The 12,217-nt window shown below is 37.6% G+C and overlaps 1 protein-coding gene across 6 annotated transcripts in view; it reads left to right on the top strand.

Moving 5' to 3' along the window:
- Positions 1-12,217, top strand: part of Relch (RAB11 binding and LisH domain, coiled-coil and HEAT repeat containing) — a 101,986-nt gene that overhangs the window by 60,002 nt on the left and 29,767 nt on the right. For all 6 annotated transcript variants that reach the window (XM_052201233.1, XM_052201232.1, XM_052201234.1 and 3 more), the window contains exons 12-16: positions 3,101-3,191; positions 6,195-6,266; positions 8,184-8,324; positions 8,625-8,789; positions 9,873-10,020. In XM_052201233.1, the coding sequence (XP_052057193.1) occupies positions 3,101-3,191; positions 6,195-6,266; positions 8,184-8,324; positions 8,625-8,789; positions 9,873-10,020 (617 nt within the window). The remainder of the gene's footprint in view (positions 1-3,100; positions 3,192-6,194; positions 6,267-8,183; positions 8,325-8,624; positions 8,790-9,872; positions 10,021-12,217) is intronic.

The following is a 12,217-nucleotide window of genomic DNA, read 5'->3' on the forward strand; positions in this document are numbered from 1 at the left end:
GATCACACCAGTTTCTGAGGGAATAAGATCTCTTCTTTCAACATTGATCAAGTAGAACCTCTGCAGAGTAGATAGGTCAGAACTTCCTGGAACAAGTCCTTCCTGGAGCAGTCATGCAACCCATGATAGAGGCAGACAAAAACAGATAGTGTAGACTTGCCTCAGACAGCACGCTGCACACAGGAACTCAAGCAAGTGTGTTGTCTACCTCAGAAGTGAAGTATTCAAGCACTATGGAAAGCTGCTAGGGTAACCTGAAGAAAGCAGCCTGGCAAAGATAAAATAGTGTGCCCAGATGTTTTTCTATTGCATTCTTTACTTTAATAATAAAGGAGATTTTGCTTTTATTTTGTAAAACAGAGTTGTGCTTCCTGAGTATTTATCTAATTTTACAGCTGTTTTTTAGAAACCATCTAATGATTCATTTAACAAATGAGTCCTGGGACATAAAGCTGGGAAGTTAAAATAGAAAGAACTCCAGAGTTGTGACCACACAAGCCTAATGTATCCTGAAATTTACTATGTGTCTCTCATTCTCACAGAACCTACCCAAGAGCAAAGTGGAGATGCATCCTCAGGACGCAGCCAAAGCTAGCTGCATGCTCACTAAACAAGTAGGGATGAGGGAATCAGATCTCTGTGGAAATACTATTCAATTTCAGTGTTTTCTAGGGATAATTTGGTGATACTGTACAGGAAAGTGCATATCTCATTTTCTTCTTTAAAGTGTCTTTCCCTGTCTTGGTAACTTAGTAATAAAATACCTTCTTTGAATTTGTATTCTAGGTTTGCAAGGCAAAACTTAAATGTAACTGCTGCCACCTGGTGGCAGGAATAAAGTATCCATGTCTACTGTGTTTTATCTTACAAAAATACAACTTTTTATTTTAAAAAAGACTGATAAATTAAAAATAATCAATATTATTATATAAATGAAAAGTGGACATAAGTGTTTGTTAGCCTTTGTTTGATAAATAACCACTTGTTATTTTTCTTTAGTTAATCTCAGACTTCTTTAACAATATCCCAGTAAAACTTAATTGACACACCATGATAGTGTTTTCTTCAGTGCTTTGATAATAACCATACATATCATATTTCTAGCTAAATCATTTGGTAATTAGTTTTATTTTTTACTGTATAGCTTACATCCAGTGCTATTAATAAGGTGTTGGACATCTGACCTTTTCTATTTTGAACTGCATTTCATAGTTATCACTTTTTCTATTGATGTTTAGATGTGGTTAGTATTGTGGTAGCACACGATTTCATGATTTCAACCTCTGTACATATATATCATGAAGAAATTTTCTAAAAGCTTAAAATTTGTGTGCCAGTGAACATGACGACTGTCTCGGGGTGCATGTATGTTAGCCAGAGGGCAACTTGAGTATTTTTCTCAGGCACCATCCACCATTTTAATTTTGTTGGCACTAATGATTGGGCCCAGAGACTTGTGAATGAAAGTCAAATAAATGCTCTACTACTACTACTAACCTACAGCTCCAGACCTGACCCTTAAAACCTAGTTCTTTGGGGACCTAGAGGAAAACAGGCTAGGCTGACAAGCCAGAGGGTACCCAGATCTGCCTGTCTCTACCTCCCCTGAACTGGGCTTACAAGTGTGCCCTATCATACCTTGATTTTTCTATTGTCATTTCTGAGAAAATTGAATAACAACAATTATAAAACATTTATGGAATACATACATATATGAATGTAGTTGGTACAAGAATAATCAGTTATTCTAAATTTCTCATTCAGGAGCAGGTGGCAGAATTTCTTATATTTCCTGTTATTCCCTTTAGTTTACCTGGCTTCCTAATGTGTGGGGGGGGGGGGGGTAGAAAAATAAAAGATAAAAATTAAGAAATTAAAACAGGATGATAAAGACATTAACTTGACCAATTGGGAAACAGCAATAAGGATACTTAGAATTGATGTTTTTCTTGTTTATTTTTGAGTTCGGTTTGGTTTGAGTTTGTTTTAAGACAGGGTCTCACCATATTGGCCTGGACCGTTGTGTATATCAGACTGGTCTCCATTCACAATGATCTGCCTAACTTGCTGCCAAGGACCAGCCTTGGCTTGTGGGGTGGGAGATGCTCTTTAGGAAGGGGTGTTTTGGAGAAGCAAAAGAAATGACTCCAAGTGTGGTGTGAGCTCACAACCTCCTGTTCTGCTCCTGCTGGCTCTCCAGACAGCTTGCCCAGGTAGCTCAGACCAAAACCCAGTCTTCAGTTTGCTTATCAATTCAATCATCCCCTCCAGGTTCCCTTTGATTATCTCATGAGTCAGAATTTTACCATCTTAGCCCCTTGATTCTTAGAAAAGGAGTTATACTTAAAAAAAAAAAAAAGAAAGAAAGAAAGAAAACATGAAAAATGATTCAGAGATCTGCCTGCCTCTATAAGCACAGGCAGTAAGCTTCTGAATAAGATCTTGCTCTGAGATCACTATTCCCACCACACCTGGGCCTTACCTTGCTTTGTCCCAGGCTGACCTTGAACTCTGTGTGCCTGCCTATCTAAGTACTAAGAATAAACTTAGCTGGGTGGGATCTTGCCCCACAGCCACCACTCCCCAAATCTCATTATCTCCTTTAATATCTTTCGGACTTACTGGCTCCTGATGCAGCTACCTCTGATCTTTTAGGTCTGTGAAACCCCTTATATAATTCATATTGCATCCTGTTTATATATTTGCAAATTCATGTTTTTAGAATTCTTTGCCACAATCTTAGGGGCTGTCCTGAAGGTCATGGCATTTACCATTTTTGCTAAGAACATATACGTTCTCACTGCTAATTATCACAGAGTCATTAACTTTGGCCAGGGGAATATTTGCTGAAAGAAGAACATATATTATGCACATTATTCTATAGGGCAACCATCAACACATCAGCCCACCCCTCTGGCTTGCTCCAGAGGCAGAACCTTGTCACACAGTCCCTTCCAAGGCCATGTAGGACCCTTTCCTCCTAAGTGCTACGAGTAGAGGTTGTGCCACCATTCCTGCTATTTAGCTCTTTTTAAGTTGTGGTCATAGTTCTATTTACTAATGCACATTCAAGGGGTTCCCCCCCCCCATTATTTTTCAGGCAAATGATACTGACAGGCTGTGTGGCATTTGCACGTCATGTTGGACCAACACGTGTGGAGGCTGAACTTTTACCACAGTGTTGGGAACAGGTAAGTTAACTGTTTTTGTTAGCTATTTTGTTCTTAGTTTTGAAGGTTTTTATTTCTTAAATGCTATGAGAAAATCCATGGAATGTAAATTATGCTACTGTCCATTGCTCAGCACATGGCTTATTTGCACAAAAGAATATTCTGGAATACCCTGCTTTATTCATCCACTCAGCAGATACTTTGAAAACGCTAATTCCAGTACAGAATACTAGTATAGTAACTAGAATAACTGTGTGAAAAAAGACAGAAGCATCCTAGTGAGGAGATGGCGTAGACAAAGACTTGATGTGCTTCCTTGTGTTGGTATATGGGAAGAAAAACAAAGTAGAAGGAGGTGGAGCACCGTGGAATGTGTCGTCCTGCTCTGAAGAAGTGCTGTTGGACCAAGTGTCTGGGGAAGTAAGGAGAGGCAGCTGCAAAGTCCACAGAGTGCTTCTTTGGTGACTTGGAGGTTGAGGTAGCAGTGTGTGCTCTCACACAAATGGATGACCTGTACAGTTTGTGTATTTAGGTTTATTTTTGGATTCATGCAGTATGCAAAATGTAGACTGTTGGTATAGCAGGTTTGTGTATTTATAATTAAATTCTTTTTTTCTGGAGTAGTTTTACCTTTATAATGTATGCTAACATTCCAGTCCTGAGAAGAACTCGGAATTACTGATTTTGTAAACAGAAGTCATTAAGCACCTTTAAAAGGTACTTTCTCATTATAGACACAAGTTTATAAAACTGAATTTACAATACAGTCTCTTGTTCTTAAGAAAAATATTGGTCACAGATAACACCAAATGTGTCACTGTTTAAAATTCTAGTCCTAATTTCTTTGGGCATTTATTATTAAAGTGGTAGAGCTATCAAATTCAGTGTGTAAAGTGAACAATGTAGCACAATGTAGTAATAGTTACCTTTGACAGTGGCAGGCAACATCTTTTTATTACAAAGCATGCTAATTTAGAATGTGTTTCTAATTGCTTAAAGTCAAAATTAACTCCAATGCATCATGAAACTTCAAGTTGATAAATCTGTGCGACTATTCATGTGTGCATATAATATTTTATAGTTTTTTTCCATTTTCCCTTTTCAACTTGCATTTATCAAACTGAGCGTAGTGGTAAACATATATAATCCCAGCACTCAGGAGATAGATACAGGAGGAATCCTTAAAAAAAATTTTAAAAATTATACTAGTCACGGTGGTACATGTCTACAATCTCAGTACTGGTGAAGCTCATAGAGTATTACACTCATTTCTGCATTCAGTTTGAACCCTTGTATTACCCCCAACACAATCGTGCTGCTAGGTTTGCTGTAGCTACTGTTAGGTGTCTTAAATCTCCATATGAATTTTAAGATCTGTTTTTCATTTCTGCAAAGAAGCCAGCTAGGATTTTGGTTGGTTGGTTGGTTGGTTGGTTGGTTGGTTGGTTGGTTGGTGGGTGGGTTGATTGGTTGGTTGGATGGATGCATGGGTTGGGTTAAGTTGGGGTGGTTTTTTTGTTTTTTGTTTTTTGTTTTGTTGTTGTTTTGTTGTTGTTTTTGTTTTTTTTTTTGAGGCAGGGTTTGTCTGTAAGACCCTGGCTGTCCTGCAACTCACTCTATAGACCAGGCTGACCTCTAAATCAGAGATCCCATTGCCTCCCAAGTACTGGGATTAAAAGCATGTATCACCACTGCTTGACTTTTCAGTTTATTGATTCTTCAGATTGATCTGAAGAGGATTCCCATCTTTTTTTTTTTTTTTTTTTTTTTTGGTCTTGGTTTTTTGGTTTTTCTCGAGGGTTTTTCTGTGTAGCCCTGGCTGGCCTCGAACTCAGAAATCTGCCTGCCTCTGCCTCCCAGAGATCTGGGATTACAGGCTGGGCCACCACCGCCTGGCTGAGGATTCCCATCTTAATCATATAAGTTTCTAATCTGAGTTTAGGGCAACTTTCAAAGTCTTTTATAATATTCTGCAACAGTGGTTTATAGTTTTCAGAATGTACGTTTTGTACTTGTTTCATTCCTTAAGTACTTTAGTTATAAACTGAAAGAGAATCTTTCCTTAGTCAAGTGCAGAAATACAATTGATTTTGAGTGTATACTTATATGAGACACAGTACACTAGACTGAGAAGGAATGAAGTGAAACTTTTTAAGTACAGCACACTGATGTTAAGACTTACTCTGCTTTTAGAACAACTGTGAGTGGATCACTCTTAGCCCCAAGATGTTAGTTTCATGCATCTTTGCTATAGCTCTTTTGAAATCTTTGTAATCATGGATCTGGAATCTACCTAGCCACCTACCTTCAGTTTATTGCCCAGTAGATTTCTATATAATTTCTTTTCTTAATTTTAGGCATCTAAAACATTATTGAATTATATATCATCTTTTGATATGGGACTATGAGAACAGATATACTTCTTTTCCAGTCAAAGAAAGATTTATATTCTATGAAGAAGACATATGGGAACAAAACCCAGTATGTGTCATTTTTTTTTTGTTATGGTTCAGTATAGTTAGCATATAGCAAAACTCTACTGTTTTGCATATATAAACAGGAAAGAAGTCTTCTTAAAGAGAAAACATAATTCTCATCTAGCTGGTTAAGTCATGATTAACCTGTTTGCTAGCCTTATTAGCAGAAAGCAGACCGATGTCCGTCACATGCCAGAGGCCAGATTTCCAACTCAGACTTATGCTTCTGTTGCTTGGAGAAGATCCTTCTCCCTCTGACATCCTAAGGAAAGCCTAGGCAAACTTAATTTCTAGATAGCTTGCCAATTAATTCTTCATGTTTGATTTTCCCTCTTTTCTTTAACAGATACCCCTGTGACTTAATGTTTAGGCTCTCCTTGATTCCCTTATTCCTGATCCAGGTATAGCCACACAAGGGTTCCCAGAAATGGAAAGGGAAGACAATAAATGGTAGTCTTAGCAGGATCTATGGTGAAAAGTAATTGTCTTTGGGAGAAGAGAGGGTGTGTTGCTTACTCTTGGCTAATATGCTTGGTTTTTATACCAGATTAATCACAAATATCCAGAAAGGCGACTGCTCGTGGCAGAGTCCTGTGGAGCACTGGCACCTTACCTTCCTGTAAGAGCAGTTTTCTTTTTCTTTGTTTCTGTTTAGTATCTTATACATTTTAATCCAAATCCTCTTAGTCATGCTGTTTTAATAAAATAAAGAGATGGGCAAACAAATAAAAAAAAATGGAGGCTTAGACTAATGTTTTCTTTTAAAAAAAAAAAAGGTGCATCCTAATTGGTTGTGCGTGCATATAAACATGCACCAGTACTGGTGATTCTGACAGTATGTTCTGAGAACCCTGGAAAGTTCCTTGTGCTTCTTCCAAAGAGGAGGTGCATAAGGTGGGGCCTATTTTCTTAATAAGATCTTTTTTTCCTCTCATACCTAGACATTGCTGGCACAGAAGTAGTGGTGAGCAGAAGTGCTCCTGGATGACACTGACAGAGAGGCAGACCTCAGATGTCCTGATAAGAATGTGCTCTTCAGAGCCCCACATTCCTAAAACAAACAGTTTAATTCAAAAAAAAAAAAAAATGACCTTGCTTATTCAGTAAAATTATTCATTTTACTAAATTTTATCCCTTGGATGAATGTTATGTTCTATGACACAAATGAAAGTAATAGTAGGAAACACTTTGACTGCACACTGAGGTTTGGCAAGGTTTTCAGGAAAAGCACTTAGGTGCTTGTTTGAGTACTCAGTCGCTGTTTTTCCTTAGGTTAACAGTTTTTCTCAGGACAAACACACAGTTGAGCTGTGCTTATTCAGAATGGTGTGTGACAGACATCCTCATTTTCATGGCCTTGTATGTGGAGGAACATACATAGGAAAAGGGATCTTAAGTGGGTTCTAGAATTGTGGGAATTTTGTATATACTACTAGAAGCCTAACAGCTTTAAAATGGATAAAGCATTTTTAATAATAAATTAGTAGCTTTTTTAAAGTGATGAATGTTCTGGATTTAAAGAAAATCTACGTTTTTAAATGAACAATATGTATATTATCATAAAGGCATTTAGTCTGAGATGGAGGAATGAAATTTAAGTATCAGAGACTTGTGGGATTTGGTTTGCTTTGGATTTTAGAAAATACAGTCTCATTGTAACCCTGGAGGGCCTGAAGCTTGCTATGTAGAAGATGACCTTGAACTTCTAATCCCCCTGAATCCATCAACCATGTGCTCGGATCACAGGTCTACATAAATACAACTAGCTCATAGTTTTAAATGTTTGTAGATTTGACTTGAGAAAAAGTCTAAACAAAAGCCAGGTCTTTGTTTTTATTTTATTCTGTTTTTTATATATTTTATAGCTGCCCAAACAAGGTTAGGCTTGATTAATTTTATAACTTAAACAAGTTTCAATAACTACAAAGAGGGATATGAACTTAGATATTGATAACTTTATTTTTTATGATTTTTTAAATTATGTGTCAAGGCAGGGATAGGGACTACACATGAATGCATTTGTTCAAGGAGGCGATATTCATACCTGTATAGCTATAGTTAACTGCTGGTTGTGAGCTGTCTGACATGGGTACTGGCCATGGAACAGAACTCCAGTCCTGTAACAACAGACAGGGTTTCAACCAGTGAGCTATCTCTCTTCAGCCCCTGATAACTTTATTTTAATCTCAGCCTTTCATTAAGCTGATTCTTTAACATAACTGGGAACAGTAGTAGTGTGGGGTCCTGAAGGTTAGCTCCGTGTTGAGCCCTGTCTGGCATTCATGTAACTCTGGGTTTCCAGCATTCACACCAGGTGTTTCACAACCACCTCTAACTCCAGTTCTAGGGATCCAACGTTTTCTGGCTATCACAGGCACTGACCCAGTGTTTATAAGCACCCTCCCCCCCACACACACACCATTTATAAATAAATGAAAATAAATTGGATTAAAAGTAAGCTAAGGCACAGCATTGACATTGTTATTAAGTATTGTCATATTAAATAACATAAATAAAACATATTGATTATTTTCAGAAAGAAATCCGTAGTTCCTTGGTTCTTTCAATGTTGCAACAAATGTTAATGGAGGATAAGGCCGATTTGGTAAGAGAAGCTGTGATTAAAAGCCTGGGTATCATTATGGGCTACATTGATGATCCTGACAAGTATCAACAGGTATGTTTTTCCGTGGAAACTTCTTTTATCCTGTTATAAATTTTTAAATTCAGTCGCTTGGTTGTCTGCAAGTGATGTGGCATATCTGTGTGGTCAGCGAGAAAGGCAGCTGCTTTCAGTGCATGGAAACGAGTGTGCATGTATCCCGCCCTATCTGCTCAACATTAACACTTAAGAAAATGGGAAAGGTTTCTTAAAACACTGCCTCAATTTCTTGAAATATATATTGGTTGCATTTTCTTAAGCTTTTTAGAAACTTATTCTTTTAACAATCTCCACTTGCCTATTTCTCTTTTTCAGGGCTTTGAATTGTTGCTCTCGGCTCTGGGTGATCCCTCAGAAAGAGTTGTTAGTGCAACACACCAAGTATTTTTACCAGCCTATGCCGCCTGGACAACTGAACTTGGAAACTTACAGTCTCATCTTATACCTACACTACTGAACAAGATTGAAAAGCTTCTCAGGGTGAGTTCTCCCCTTTTATAAATTGTTCATAATAGCTTTCACTCTTAGAACCCTTTGTGTATTTTATACAGAAATTAGGACCTGGTGCCTAAGTAACTTACCAGGTCCCCCAGCTCTCATACAAAAATTGATTGTTGTTTCTAACTCTAAACTCTTATGCTCTGTGCTTCAAATTTTTTAAGGCTCTATAAGGCTCTTACTATAAGTCATAAAACTAATAGATGATCTCATATGTATATGTATGAGTGGCACTTGAAACCTGAAGTGGCTTGGTCAGAAAATGTAGGATTTTTTTATATTAATTATGTGCGTTCCTTCTGTCATAATTAACCACGCCTTGATTTCAGTGTATGTTGCTATGGTCTGAAAAATGCCGCCTGGCTTCTAAGTGTCTCCAGTATTCTACTTAGTAATGTTTCTGTATAAAAATTAACTGATTTAGAAGTTAACTGTAAGTCCTATCTCTTAGATTATAGCACACTTATTTCCTAGTATAACAATGACATCTCAAGTAGATTTGAATGCAACAACTGCCTTCATCTCTAATCTTAGTGTTCTGGTTTGGGGTTTTCATTATAGGATTTGGTTCTGGGTGCCGTATCAATCCTTCTTTTTCTGTCATCTCTCTTTTTTTTTTTTTAAGTTTCTGCTACATTTTGTCTATGTAGAATTGTTTTATAGTACTTTTAGCACCTGCACATACAGATAGTACCAGTGTTTAAAAGCACTTAGGAAGTAGAGAAAACAAATGATTCTTTAGAATTAGCAGTGCCACACTTACTGTGACTTCTGTGACTCACTCTAGTATACAAGAATTTCAAAAGACAAGATACTCCCCAGAAAAACTGTTCCCAGCACTGGAAATGACTGTTTGCCCTGAGTGTTTTATATTAAAAATTCTGGTGTGTGTGCAGTGCCTTCTTGCTTCACAATTTTCATAGACATGTCTGTTAAGTGCGTATGCATTTGGTATCTAAAGTCGAGGTCCTTAAGTGTTTATTTGCCCATAGAAAGGAAGTCATGCATCCAACTTGCAGTGTGATTTCAAGAGCCTAAGGTTAGCTCCCACCCGTTGTGTTTCAGGAAGGAGAGCACGGGCTGGACGAACACAAGCTCCACATGTATCTTTCTGCTTTGCAGTCCTTGATCCCATCTCTCTTTGCATTAGTGCTACAGAATGCACCTTTCTCCACTAAAGCCAAGCTGCATGGTGAAATACCACATATTGAAGGTACTGGACTGGGTTCTTGAAGGAAGGTGTGGAATATTACCAGTTTAGCTTCCCAAAGAGTTGTTTTGATTCTAATCATTATATGTCAGCACAGGTACTAAAATGTATTGTATGTATAATGTATAGAACATTGTGTTTAGAGATTATTAAAGCTTCAGATAAATATATATAATTTTTTAATTTTATAATGAAATTTTATTAATTAAATTTCACTATAATATAAATTTTATAATGAAATTTTATAATTTCATCTTTTATGGATAAGCCATTTGAAATTATTTTGTAATATTTGTGCTTCTGTTACCCATTAGGTGGGTGGGTGGTTGCATGCTTGCTTTGCTTTGGTTGTTGGTTGTATGGGAGGGTTTGGGGGTTTGTTGAGACAGGGCCTCACAGTAGTGCAGGCTAGCAGTATTTATAGACTTTGCTAGGAAGCTGGAATAGATATCTTTGAATCAATGAAAAGGCTCACTTAATAATAACTAATGCTAGTGTGTGAGGTTTCCCATTTCCACTTTTTTTCTTCCCTAGCTCTTTTATTTTCAAAAGGGTAAGATAAATACAATTGTAATTTTTATTTGGTAGAAAGAAACAAGCATGTGGATAAGATTTTTTCTTTCTACTCCCCCCATTAAAAGAAAATGACTTATCTTCAGAAACTCATGAAATCAGGCTGAGAATACAGTTGACTGACAGAATGCCTGCTCAATATACGTGAGGTACTAGATTGAATCCCCAGGACTGGGATTGGGGAGAAAGGAAAAAAAAAATCATCAAGTCACACTCACAGTCACCAATAATTATGTATAGCAGGTGATTGACAGCTACACTGCAGTACATCTAGGAAGTGGCTGTACAGATGCTGTTCCTGAGTATGAAATATCTCTGTAGCATTTGTAGCTTTATGAAGTTATCTGTGTGTCTTACTGGCTTCTGATAAAAAATTCCTGTTTTAAAGATAATTTTCAAACTTCATTAAGTTGAGATCCCTTAAGATTTCATAGCTAGTCACTCTGTAATTCTACCACTGTACTAACATCTTGTCCTAATTTTCTCATCCTCTTCCTAGTTGGCTCTATTAGTTTGCTGATGTCTTGACAAAGTATCACTGGCTAAGTATCTTAAACAACAGAAATATGTTATCTTGTAGCTCTGTGGGACAGAAGATATTTTAAGAGTAAGGACCTTCCAAGGACTGCCTTAGATAGCAGCCTACCCAGCCTACCCTCCCTTTGTCTAAACATACCTGTAGCAGTCCTGTTTCCAGACAGAAGACTGGAGAGGTGCAGAGAGACTAGCTCAGCCTATAATATCTGTTACCATTCTTACTGTATTCAATAGATACTTCTTGAATGCCAGCTGTTTCCATCCACTTAGTTACTCTGAACATGTTCCTTATACAACTACTACTTCTTGTGATTGTCTTTGTTGTTGTAGTAGAAGGATTTAATTCCTGGCCTGAGGTTTCTACCCCACCCTAGCTATTTTAAGTTCTTGAATGAAAGACATGCACACCTTTATATTTACAGTAAGCCTTCAACAATGCAAGAGCTGGGCAGCTTCCTACCCTCTATGCTGTTAGAATCTACTTTCTTATCAATAACCCCAAGTTATTGCTAAATTTCATCTGGGCTGCTCATAACTCCAATTGACCAGCCCTTAAGGCCATTTTCTTACGGCTCACCTAAGCCATGCCAGCATCCCCTTCCTCCTGCACTCACTCTCTGTCTCTTCTGTCCAGCTATTGGCTATTGGCATCTTTATTTACCAATCAGAAATAACTTGGGGCAGGGTCACTCGGCATCTTATATGGGAACTCTCTTGTCTCTGGAGCAACCAGTCTTGGGTGGGTGGGGGGGGTGTAAATTAGCATTACAATACAAGCAAGATTAAGCCAACCCACTACACTTGCTTATGCCAGTAATAATCTTTTGGTTTTAGTTACTGTTGCTGTACCTCTTTGGCTTGTGGAGGTGATGGTGGTGGTGGTGGTGGTTGAGATAGGGTCTCTTTATGCCTCTGTATCTGGAGAGCTGGAGTAGAAGGTGTGTGCTACTATACCCAGCTTTTAATTTAATATTAAAGTTGTATCCTTCAGTTAAGTGTTCTATTTATTATAATTGAAAATTGACTATATCATCTTTTAAGGGATTATCTACTTATTATGTTTATATCTTGGTATATACCTATGTACAAC

Source organism: Apodemus sylvaticus, chromosome 12 (genome assembly GCF_947179515.1).
Source record: "Apodemus sylvaticus chromosome 12, mApoSyl1.1, whole genome shotgun sequence".
In the NCBI taxonomy this organism is placed as follows: Eukaryota; Metazoa; Chordata; class Mammalia; order Rodentia; family Muridae; genus Apodemus; species Apodemus sylvaticus.